At 38.9% G+C, this 13,248-nt stretch overlaps 2 protein-coding genes across 3 annotated transcripts in view; both read left to right on the forward strand.

Annotated features, from left to right (window-relative positions):
* The window catches only part of LOC145767122 (NACHT, LRR and PYD domains-containing protein 13-like), a 207,471-nt gene that overhangs the window by 103,883 nt on the left and 90,340 nt on the right, over positions 1-13,248 (forward strand). The window lies entirely within an intron of this gene.
* Positions 1-13,248, forward strand: part of LOC145767123 (uncharacterized) — a 28,745-nt gene that overhangs the window by 13,784 nt on the left and 1,713 nt on the right. Inside the window, exons 6-9 of the mRNA XM_082578886.1 lie at positions 6,710-6,772; positions 8,803-8,957; positions 10,563-10,648; positions 13,057-13,191. Coding sequence (XP_082435012.1) covers positions 6,710-6,772; positions 8,803-8,957; positions 10,563-10,648; positions 13,057-13,160 — 408 coding nt within the window. The 3' untranslated portion in view covers positions 13,161-13,191. The remainder of the gene's footprint in view (positions 1-6,709; positions 6,773-8,802; positions 8,958-10,562; positions 10,649-13,056; positions 13,192-13,248) is intronic.

The raw sequence follows: 13,248 nt of genomic DNA on the forward strand, positions 1-13,248 counted from the left end.
TTATTTTTTGACAGCACTGATGTGGTCAAGCAGCTATATAATCGGTTTGGTTGCAAAGTTTCGGTCTTTTGGGAATCTCGTTTTCTCTAGAAGAGTGACACCAACACCAGTGAAGACTCCGAGGATGAATTTTTTGGTGTGTTGGACCCATCCCGTGAAACGTCGGTGCAGAAGGAAACAGCAATTGTGGACGCCTTTTTTTCGGACAGGAGCAAGTCCTTGCGCTTTTCGAATACCGAGTTAAAACATCTGTTCATTAAATACAACACCCTCATTCCTTCCAGTGCTGCGGTGGAAAGACATTTTTATGTTGGAAAAGATGTGCTTAAGCAAAAGCGGGCAGGAATTAGCGACTCTCATTTTGAAATGCTCTTGTTTTTGAAAGATGGGTAACAATAAATTTCCCTTAGAATGTGTTTTCTATAACGACGTTAAAATGACAGTGTAAACGAATGATAACATTCGTTTTCAAGGTCGTTTTTGCGTCACTAGGGACTTGAAGAGTGTTTCCTAGAGTCATTTTAGACGAAAGTAGCGGTAGCGCGCGCTACTTTGGTCTGAGTAGCGGTAGCGGGTTGCGCGTTACTTTTGTAAGTTGGTTGCAGGTGGCTGTAGCGCGCGCTATTTTGGTCTAAGTAGCGGTAGCGGGTAGCGCGCTACTTTAAAGGTAGCGGGTGCCCACCTCTGGCTGCCCATAGGCTTCGTTCTTATGGTCAGTGGCTCCGAGAGGGGGGGGAGAAGTCGGACTACTTTCCTCCCTAGCATAAAATCGTAAAGGAAAAACGAGTAGTTTTTCGTTTTGTCACTTTTGAGGGGGCCCATTTTTACTACTAAAATAAAAATTTATCAACCTAAAAGTTAACAAATTTTTAAATGAAATGCGTAGTTACAACTTTACAAGTTTTTTCGATCATTGTTATGTTGTTTTAACTTGAAAACTAGTGCTGCTTTGCCTAAGCGTGTAGGCTATTATGTTTGCTTGACCAACTGTACCTTGACATGAAAAACTGCGTTTGTCAGGCATATGATAATGGATCCAACATATTTGGAAAAGTGTTCAAGCAAGATTGAAAAAGATAAACCCTTCTTGCTTATTTTCTGCTTATGGAGGTCATTGCTTGAATGCACTAGAGTTGGAGTTCATGGTGTGCACTGTGCAGTGTTGTCCAAATAGTATATCATGTTTGAGTACCGGTACCGGTAGTGCTATTGATCGATTAAGCTTATGTTATTTTCAATTGCAGCCAAGCCGGATAGGAAATTCTTAAGAAAGCTATACCATTTCCAAGCAGCCTACTTGAGCAGTTTCAAACCTGTGCTTCTCTGCATTATGTAGCCTAGATTACAGTCCTAAGCGAGATTCACTCTACTAACCTATTTATGCAGCGATAAAGAACTGTTCAATGTTTTTCGGCCCCAGAGGAGGTTTACACGACGACGACGAATGGGCAATAAGCTGATGAATTTAATGAAGTTAAAGGAAGATGTAATCAAATTTACAGAAAGCTGGAAAGTAGGCTACTCGCAAGCTTAAGTTGTTATAGGAACTATGAATTAAAAAAAAAAATTCTGAGGACAGAACGCTCCAACAACTTCGCTTCACCAGCTCAATCTTACAAACGAAATTTATTCTACTGTACACTATGTTGCAAAGAATTCGCTACCTGTTGGTAATTTATTCACAAATGTATCAACAAACTCAAAGATATTATCGATAAGTTTGAAGTCCTATGGAAATATCATTGTATGTCTGATGTGTAGTTATAGGCAGTACCGGTCTTTGGGGTGTGCAAACCGTGCGATCGCACAGGGCCCGCAAATTAGGGGGCCCGCAATTTACTCAGGAAATGCAGTAATTTTTGTCGTTTCCAATGGAAAAAAGTTCAATTCGATTCACAAGCAAGTACCGTTATCCTTGAAGTCAGTTGCGGCTTTAGGAATTAGCAACAAGAAAACATGGAGACTCAGCTTTATTTCCGAAAAATGCCAGAGAAAACATGATCTTATTTTTATCCTTTTGCTATGCCACCGGACAGCACCATTTTACAGTTAATATTCATACCCAAATTTTTTTTGAAACATGCGCTAAGAATGCACCAAATTCAAAGCAATTTTTCAAATTTTTCTGGGGTAGGCCCCCAGACCCCACACCGCTCGGTGTCGCCTTCGGCGAACACGCCGTCAGGCTTTGCCCGCCGGCCGTCAAACCCCCCCTCCCCTTTCAAAATACTTAGCTACGCTACTGCATTGGATCATTGTCATTATGGGGCCCGCAAAGCACATTCCGCACAGGGCCCGAAATACCTTAAGACCGGCACTGGTTGTAGGCATGCTGGAACAAATTAAGACAAGTTGTTGGGCTAGCCTACAACAATGACATTTTGGATAAGTTGGTAGGCTACTTTTGAAAGAAAGCTACCCAGAAAACTTGAGCTGCAAACCAGAACGCATCACACCATGATATCTACTTAAGGAAATCATTGATTGCAACTTTCGAAACACTTTTCCAAGTATTTTTGTTGTTTTGAAAATTTGTTACCTAAACCAGTACCTCCAACGGTTGTGAGTTGAAAACGTGGATTTAGCACACAAAATTTGTAAGATTTGTTTATGCACCACCACGACTCAAAACCGAGTGAACAGTTTATGCATGTTGTGCATCAAATTAGACCTTGCAAAATCTTTATTATTTGATGCTGTGATCCGTAACTTTGGATGGCAAAAGGTTCGGAATGGAATGAATGCTTTGTTGAGCTATTTTCATTGCCCGCATTGTGTGTTTACAATTTTTCCTTTATCTACTGTAGGTTATACTAAAATTACCTCCTATTGCAATTTCGATTCACAACATGACTGGAACCAACGCAGACGCAGTGACGCAGACTTGTCAAGGGAGGAGACGTTATCACCGACACAAAAGCGGCTCTTGCAGGATTCCACACAACGAACCATGAACGAACAGACAAGTATTCATCAGCAAACACGCCCGCACTGCTTTAACACTAGAGAGTTTGAATAAACTGTACTGTATTCTTTGGAGATGGTGCATTTTTCTTGGAAGTGTCTTTGTTTGGGGCCGGAAAATCGTTTTGATATGGGACCTAAATTCTCCTCTCAACGGCCTTGGCCAAAGGCACCATGTATGAGGTGTGCATGTGCACATCATACAACTTTACTGCAATTCCTTCAAGATAAAACATTGAGCAACAATGGCAATTTTGCTGCAAGTGTAGTCGAGTGATTTTCATAATTATTGAAAGAAGTTTTTTTCATATAGATATATACGTTGTTTAAAATTGAAAATTTAAACGAATTCAATTTCACGATGAGAAAAGTAGCCAAGTGTAAGGCACATGATGCAAGGCATGATACAGATTCGTTACTTGTATTTTTGCTAAAAAATGTTATTTTTGGGGCCCAGTTTTAGTATTGTTTCCCGACCAGTCATGATTTCTCTCGGAGGCCCTGCTTATGGTCAGAAATTAATAAAAACAAACTGAACTGAGAACGGTAAATTGTTTTTGGTTTTCGTTAGATTTAAGCTTTTCAACATATATCACAAATGTATATTTCGCGCTGTTCGTCATTGTAATCGTAAGGGGTTGCAAAAATATTTTAGGCGATTAAAAGGGGTCGCGAGCAAAAAAAGTCTGAAAGCCCTGCTAAACTCAATGAAGTGGTTATATTCCTTCTGGACATATCAAATTGTTAAATGAAGCTTCTTTAGAATTCCACTTTATAGCATATAATGGCAGCCACGTTTCTCCTAAGTTAATGGCATCTTTGGTGGTAGGGGAAAGTTTAGATGTGCATGCATTTGTATGTTTTATTTCTGTGCCACAAGAAACATTTCAGCATCTGATGAGCTCCGATTCATTAAGCAAAGTATCAGAGCTTTGCAATATTCTGGCATTCTGCAAAAACCTTCTTGAATCACCAAGTGGTAACAATAGTAAGACTTTTGCCAAGTCGGCTGTTGCAGCGCTTGAGCAATGCAAAGCAAACCTGGAAGAAAACGAAAGCCAAGATGAAGGTTTACCCCTAATTCAATTTGTGTCCGAGCAACTTCAGTTGTTGTACATAGATAAAAATGGCCGACGGTATTCACCCAGGTTACTAACCATGTAGTTTCTGTGGCAACGCACTATACAAAAACTTAGTGAGTTTTTTATACTGCCATCAGTGAGAAGACTCCAGCAAGTTTCAAGTGATTGTAATGTAGACACTAAATCTATAGATTTGCAATACCTGAAGCTACGAACTGTCGACTTATCTGAAGGAGAAAAAATGGTAACCTTGCTTATTGATGAGGTATACGCTGAACAGAGGGTTGAATATTGCACTGGCGCTTTCATTGGAGTAACAGAGGAACGCCAACGAGCGAACACTGTGTTGACATTTATGGTGCAATCAGTATACAAAAAGTATAAAAATGTTGTGTGCCTGGTGCCAATTGAAAAGATAAGTACACAGCTGCTTCGAACTTTCTTTAACAAAGTGATGCAATCTCTAGATGAAATTTTATTTGTTGTTACCATATCTGTTGACAATCATGTGTGCATTTGTGCAATAGGTAAGCTTATAATATGCTTGATGACAACTATGTATACTATAGCAAATTTAATAGAATTACAGGGTGTTTCAAAAAAATTTAACACCATCAATCTTTAAAATGTATTTAAATCAAGGTTGTGAAAAATCTTATGTTTATGGGTTTTTTAAAACAATGATTTCAATACATTTCAAAAGTAAATGGTGTCAAATTTTTTTAAACATCCTGTCATGTATTATATTTTAACCCTATTTGAATAGTTTTTCACAACCCGTCCTTAAAAAATAATTTTTAAAAATGTGAAAATAGAAGAAATGCAGTTCAGAATTGTCGTTCCACCTTGGTTATCATTTTATAATAATAATTTTATAATAACATGCTAAAGCATTAGGCTATTGTTTTCACATTCAATCAAATTCCAACCGGTTTTATGATATCTGAAATTTTTTGCAAAAAAATTGTATTGCAAATCGTTAAAATGTAATAATTTTTATACAAACAATTGCTGTACTAAAGTCCCAATACGGAGAAAAGTTACGTTTATTGCAAAGTGTTTTTTCCATTTTTTTTTTGGCTGGCAAAACTGAAACAACCTTGATTGAAACGTTGCTGTTGATGATTTTAACGACGACCCCAATGTGCCATGTGAAGATAATATGCCAGCACCGTGTATGACCCGTTCTGGTCGGATAGTGAAACCACCTGATAGATGTGGTATTTGTGTAACTTTAATCGTATTGTATAGTGATACGTGGAGATTTCGTGCTGTGCATCGTGCATACAATGCAGACTTGTACTGTTGTCGGAGTTTGCACAACGAGAGTATACGAACTATAAATTGAATGCTTGCTGTTCACTTTGAGTCACTGGAAAATTGTGTAGTAAACGTGACATCGTTATTGCATCTGCAGTTGATAGTGTACTCCCCTCCATAATTTTAATCTGTTTGTGTATCGTTACATAGTTCCTTTCTTTTTTCAGACAAAGAGGAATGTAATGTTTTAGAACCGCACCGTTGCACTAATATTTTTGTGTGGGAATTCGTCCTTACCAGTGTCTCGCATTTTGCTTTACGCTCTTTTCATGACGTCATAATTGGTCGTCTTTAAATAGGCTTCCTTGACAGTGTTGCGCCATTCTTCTTACAACCAGCTCAGTGGCCGAGTGGTTTCGCCTTCGGCTCTGGTGCTGGTAGATCTGAGATCGATTCCAGGTCGGGTCAAACCGAAGAGTTTTAAAACGGTACCGATTGTGTTCTATCCTGCATAGCACAGTGAGAATAAATCGGGTAATAATGTGATAACATCGTAAAACCTGATATAAAATTAACATGAGCCCTGTCGCTAAAAGAACTTAGCTGTTGTAGAGCGACAATAAATAAAACCATAACATTATTATTACATTTATTATGTTATCACAAATATAAGTTCAAACGACTTAGTGTCGGCGTCATGTTGTAGTTGTCGAAGTCTGTGTAACATTACACTAGTAGCCTACGCTCCTAAACTATTCCTTGTTGTTTGCAATTAATTTTGACAAAGTAATTGAAAAGATCGAAGTCGTTTACATTTGCACAACGTTGGAAATAGTAGCAGTGAGGATGCAAGTCATTTGCGTTTGCATAACGTTAGAAATAACTAATTGATTTGGTCCATATGCGTTGTATGTAATGTTCTGGCTTTATTTTATCATAGAACTTCACCACATATTTCTTGATTTTACAATTGTTTTTTAACAACGTAACTGAAGATACAAGTCGTTTACACATGCAAAACGTTGGAAATAAAAACAGAGAAGATGTCAATCACTTGTATATTGCCAAACTTTAATCCTCATTGTGCTTATATAGTAATTGCAGGCTTTGTAAAGCTTTGAAAATAGCTTAGAAAAGCAATGGCTTTTATCGCGACAACGTCGTACCTTCAGTTGGCGCCTCGTATTTGTAGTTTCGCATCCCTGAATAGTTTAGGTATCCCTGCCCCCCCAACCTTCAAAGGGTTAAAGTGATTATAAAGAAAAAGTAAAGAATAGCCGCTTATAATGATGATAGTGATGATTGCAACGCAATCACTTTGCAGAAGTTGTTACATTTATTTACAACAAATTAAACGAGTTTGTTTCTTGTTTACTACAACAATTTTGTTTTTTACTTTCTAGTCAAGCAAAGATGGACACATCATGATTAGTTACCAATGGGATAGCCAAGATATCATGCTAAAGGTAAGCGTTTGTAGAATGATTGCTTCTTGACATTTCGAATCAAACAAATAGACCAGTGGCTTTCAACCGAGGGTTCGTGGACCTCCAAGGTGAAACGACCATTTATTTAAAAAAGGAACAGAGTAAGTCAGTCTCGCACAATCAGAACTTAAAGCAATAAAAAGTCCCTTTAATTGAACACTGCAAGAAAAGCTCTTATGAAAACGGGCTTGCTGAGATTGAGTGAGCCGAGAGGCGCGAACAGAGAAAGCAATCATCGTAAGGCGCGCCGAGCAAATAAACCATAATGCAGAAACATATTATGTAGAATAAACGTAAATTTACAACATTCTTCCCTCCTAAAACGTAACGGGATCGCCATATCGCAGTGGTGGGTCACCTTTGTTAGTTCGCTTGGAACGTCTGATGTTGGGGTTTGCGTCGTCACAGTCTAAATCGAAGCTTTTTGTGCTATCATCAGATGTATCGAGTCCAATGTTGTTCGGGTCATTGCCAAAATCCAAAACTGAATTAAAAAACTCATCAATTTCCATTCGGGATTTCGCAGTGACAAATGGTTCAGGGCAATGAGATTGACAGGAGAGTCGTCCGGGCACGGCGCTAGGTCTCTTAGCGATACATTTGATTCACTTCCGTCTGGAGATCTTACCGTTGCATACATAGGATTGGCATCGGTTAGTTCGACCCGCCGAACCAGATCATCGTTCTTCGAACCCACAAAATTGCGCAGTAACACGGGCCCGGGTTTCAGTAGCCAAGACGGCAGTGATAACCCAGTTGGAGATCGCCAGTCGAAACGAAAGAACAACTCTTGCGGTGTAGCGTTAGTTGCAGTACACAACAACGTCCGAACAGAATGCAGCACAACGGGTAGCACAGTTTCCCAACGACTAGGAGGTAGATTGCGAGATTTCAATGCCAAACGTATCGCTTTCCAAATAACACCATTGTAGCGCTCAACTTGCGAGTTCCCGATGGGATGATAAATGGAAGAGCGACTGGTAGCAATGCCTCTGGCAGTTAAGCAACTTTTGCATTCTGTAGACACGAAATTTCCCGCATTATCAGTGTGCACACAACTGGGGAAATTACACAAAGAAAATCCATTGAGAATGGCAAGAGTGCCTTGTTTGCTGAGTAAGAAAATCTTGGTTTTAATTCTGCGCATATTCTGCAGTTACTACACACACTCTTTATGTCATCCATTGAAAATGGCAAGTTTTTGGACCGTACGACGTGGGAAAGTCTCCTCACACCAGAGTGGCAAAGGTTCTGATGAATTTCGTTTAGATTGTAACTGGCGGTAGACGCGCAATACGCTCTAGTTAATGTATCAGGTCCGGCATTGCCTTTCCGGGTCTATATTGCATTGTATACGAAAATGATGCGAGTTCGAGACGCCAACACTGTATTTTATTATTTTTAACTTTCGTGCGTCTCCTGTTGTCGAACATAAATGCTACAGACTTTTGATGTGTGACCAAGGTGAAATGTTGTCTCGCCAGAAAATACCCCTATTTACGAACGGCCTGTATGATCGCAGTAGCTTCCTTTTTTACGGCAGGATAATGTCTTTCGCACCCTTGTCACATCATGATTAAATTTGTTGCTAAACCTGTCCAGAGTAAGATAGGGTTTGGTTTCAGTAGAACATCTTTATATTTTATACATGACTGTTCTAGTCATTACGCAGGACTGTTCTTCAGATGTAGTCACTCATATCTCCTCACAAAGCACAGGTTGAGCATAACAAAATTCAAGTTTTTTTTATTTTTGTTTTTGTTTTCATTCACTCTAGTCAATCGCATTCATTGTTTCTCGCACATTTGTGCACAGCCATCATCCCATCATTATCATCATCATCATTTTCAGCCTTTGATAGCCCACTACTGAGCTAAGGGGTTCAGCTTTCCTTGTTAATCTAGTTGTTCCTGTGAGCTTTTATACAAGTTTGTGTATCACTTTGTGCACAGTAGACAACAACAAAGTTACTTATGATTCAAGGGTTAACTGAGGAATTTATTTTTCAGCTGAGAAATAAACTAAAACAAGAAAACCTCGAGGTTTGGATGGATGTTGACAAAATGGAAGGAAGCGTCTTAGATCGCATGGCAGAGGCTGTCCAGGATGCTTCTGTTGTACTGATGGGTGTATCAAGGAAGTACAGAGACAGTCATAACTGTCGGTGAGTGGCTATGTGGTGTGAGCAAAGATAATTTAGTTTAATGTGAATGAAGATTGTATGTTTCTTCCCTTGTCACAGTTGCAGATCCAGAAGGGAAATTTTCCTAATCGTATCCCCTAAAAGACAAAAAAAAATTTATTTACGTTGTATTTGCAAGGTGGGATTAATGTAGACCCAAACATTATTGTGTTTTTTGCTGAAATCTACCCCTAAGGCAACTCGTTGGATCCACCCCTGGATTTTCACGCATTTCAATTTGGCTGGGACAGCCCTCAGCTTTGAAGACTTTGACCAACTGTCCCACCTGTCAATTCAGTGTGTTTCAGTGTTGCAACGGTTACCACGGTAATGATATTCCCACTGTTGCTAACCATACAACAATGTCAACCCTAATTTTTTTGTTGCGTCTGTAATTCAGATTAATTGAAGTTTACGCAATGCGCCATGTTTCCTTTTGTGGTTTTTATCTTCATATAAAGCCTTCAACCATGCCTTGGTATCGTTGTTAAAAACACGTGGTAGCTTTCTGTAGCTGATTGAGCCGTTAGCATTTTGTTTATATGTGCTATACTCAGCTCAGGATATGATTGATTGATTGAATCTTTATCCTCGGACTGGGAGAGCTTCTTGCAGAGCTTAATCCTGATAGTTTCGCATACTTGTAGAGGCTTTGAATCACTGACGTAGGCCCGGTTACCGAGATTGACAGACTGAAGTTTCCGATTGTTGAAGTCTTGGGAACTATTCCATCCATTAGATGCAACTGAATGGAGAGCAGTCCTTAACGTGCGGTGCTCAAGCGCACACCCCGAGAGTCGAACCAGCGCCGCATGATCTTGAAGCTTCTTCGTTCCAGAAGTGACGCGCTAACCAATTGAGCTATCGGGGCGGGTGCTATATAGGCTACATAGGATGTAGTGCATTCCCAATTTGTTCTTTGTTCAACAAAAATCTCCAACGCGTTACGGGTGTTATCTGGGTGTGATTCGCACTTGTCTCAACAGTGACACTGAGATGACGAGAGGACAAAAGTCAGACAGGAAGCAAAAGTTATTAGTTGGATATTCTGCTTTCCTATTTAGATTTATCGGGTGCACAGCCGAGAGTTGACAGCCTTGGTACGCAAAGGTTGTTACTCGCAGCTCATCATAAGTTGCTCCTCAAATGGGTTCTTGACAGACGTTGCAGTAATGCGATGCCAAACTGTATTCTCTTGCGCTCTGACACCAAATTGTGACACCGCTAACGTGTTACCAAAAATTACTTTGCTTAAAGTTGAGAACCGCAAGTTTGGTGTGATCTTTAGAAATGATTCATGATAAGGTTAACAATTGCTATCGTTGTACAGTAGAATTCGCCTATAGTGCAAACAGGTGGCACTATAGGCGAAGTGTCACTATAGCCAAAGTCACTATAGGCGAATTCTACTGTAGTTCGTTGAGTTTCAGTTTGCTTTCTTCATCTATTTGCTTGAGGTCGAATATTTGGTTTAGTATTCATCCAACTTATGATTAAATAATTTCATTAGCTTAGTAATTTTACAGTTAGTTTGCTCAAAGACCTATTACGTAACTTTCAATTGCGACATATTTCACTTTCATTTAGTCTGGAAGGAAAATATACAGACAAACTGAAGAAACCTATCATCCCCATCATGGTTGAAGACAACTACAGAGGAGATGGGTGGCTTGGTAAGCATGCTGACTTTGACACAAATGCAATTGTTACAACATCTTCGATCAGATCTTCTTATTTTTTCTAACTGAAAATACATTTTCATTACCAGTTTTAAAACACACTTTCAAAGCCTGTCGTGCCAACAGTGAGGTCTTCTGAATGAGAACAATCATTGGAGACGAAATACTAAGCCACCATGAAATACATGAATCTCAATTATTTAAAAGTATGTTTGGTCATCTTAAAGGCCTACTAAATGAAATTTTCAAGCGGGATTTAAGCATTAAAATGCGTAAACTGAACATTCAAGAATACAGTAGCCTACATTTCAAAAAAAATTACCGAATAAAATTTGTTTTCTATGGCACTGGCCACAAAGTCCAATGTTTCATTTATTTTTCATTTTTTTCAAAATGACCAAAAAGTGGAAAACTGCTCAAGAATAAGTCTGTCACAATCAAGGTGCAATGCCTCGCGATGGCTTGCTTTGTATCTTCAACGAGCGTGTTGTTTTGGTTGTAGAATTCTGGTGCGATGTGTTATGATCGGTTATGACCTGAAGTAACCTCTGATTACGAAATCTGTATTATGTAAAATGTGTTTTCTGGAATCATTTTCCCTACGTGACTTTCTAGAGACTTTTGTTGTTTACATTTAAATGCTGCTTGATGGAACAATGGTTCTTTATGATGTAACCTTACGTAACCTTCTCGAAGTTACTGAACTGAACAACCAACTAAAAATAGTGGTGTAGTTTGTGTAATGTTTATTATTATGATGATTATTATGAGTTGATTATGAGAGTTGTGCTATGAGTTGTGGATTGGTAGTTGATGCAGAAATTATTGGTGATTGAGACTTGAAGTAGTTGAATACAAGTAGATGAGAATTGGTGCTGATATAAATTGTGTTCGAAATTAGAGTTATTTGAGAAGCCGTTCGTTAAAGTTCTTCAAGAAGTCAGATTATCATTTCACTAGTAGAATTATTAGACATTTAATTGACTGCTTTTCGGTTTGACCCATTTAACTACGTCATTGAACCTTTCCAAGTCTTTTTCCTGGTAAGAGATAGAAAGAAATCGTGACAACGTCACTATCGACAGCAATAACAAAAGCCACGTTACCACATCTGTGTTTTAACATCAGATCTGATGTTTGAGCAAACTGTGTGATGTTTTGATATTTAAATCTAATGTTTTGACGTACATACATACATAGCCTACAGTTAAATTGCCCGCAGTAAAAACTTTTGCCTTCAGCTGATTGCTAGTCTATAGTGACGCAGCTGTACAGTCGCACGCTTTGCTGCTCACGCCCATTACCGTTTTGAAAGCTCTGACAAAAGCACCCTCGGAATGGTGATGAGACCGCAATTGGGCAAAATTTTATTGAAAATTGTTTTATGGTAGCATGTTAAACACAAAGAACGTGGAAAATCACCAAGTCAAGTTTTTCCTTTAGTATCCCTTTAAGCCTGATGGTTAAAAATTTCAATTATTTTGAATCCAGTAATCAAATTGAAATATTTCCCTATCACAGCATTTGTGAGCACGTTTGAATATATGCTTTACGCCTAATTGATATCTTACTTCAGCCTGGCGATTATTTTGTCTCGACCTGAATGAGTGATGCTCACTTTTAAACTTAGCCTACTGATGTGGGGTATTTTACCACCCCATCTTTCAATGGGGTTTGGCGAACCGCAATCTTGAGCATGTCGACCAGTCACACAGGCCCCACAACACATCATCCATCCATGGGGTGTCTACGGACCTCAAAATGGAAACGTTCATTTTACAGCTCGTTTATGCAACACAGTCCAATGGCTGCAACATCTGAAAGGAGGAACGTGACGGCTACCACCTCACATGCAGCAAGAAAACGTTCAGTTCGCCTGGTAGCTAAATCAATAAATTTATGGTTTGGTTCGATAAACGGCGAAACCTAAAATTGGTTTAACTTTCGGGGGAGACCCAGTTTGAGTGATGCAGTTTTTGAAGTGTCTCTATTCAGTGACACCTAGTGGACCAATTATTGCCTGGACCAATGTCACAATGTCAGCCTACGTAGCTAAGTTATGTCAGTGATCTAACAATAACAAGCTGAAACTGTTTTTCTAAGTTTCAGACGTTATTTTAGTATCTTCTTTATAAAAATTTCATTTGTCAATTAATAATTTCTCTCCTTTATTATATCACGACAAGTTACTGTATAGTTTGTTGAGTTAAGCATTTCTATCTTTTTCAGCCTTGCTCGTTGTCCACTTATCTAGCCAGTATCCACGACAACTTATTCACTTCCGTTTCAACCTACTGTATATATTGTGATTTCGAGTACAATTGCAGAGTTTTTGCTGAATCGTGTGAATGTAGCAATCAAACAGGAACATGGGTGTACCATTGTACCCCGTATACTTGCAGGACTTCTGGTGGGAGATAAGCTCTATTACGACTTAAGCGACGATGAAAAGTTTAACAAGAACTTTTCTGAACTTCTCAAGGTTTTGTTGGACAAGAAATATTAAGTTACTCTTCAAATCGCTCATTTTGGATAAGGTGAGTTGTATACGAACAACATCAATAATAATGATAAGATGATGATAGTTATAAGGG

Source organism: Aplidium turbinatum, chromosome 3, assembly GCF_918807975.1.
Source record: "Aplidium turbinatum chromosome 3, kaAplTurb1.1, whole genome shotgun sequence".
NCBI lineage: Eukaryota > Metazoa > Chordata > Ascidiacea > Aplousobranchia > Polyclinidae > Aplidium > Aplidium turbinatum.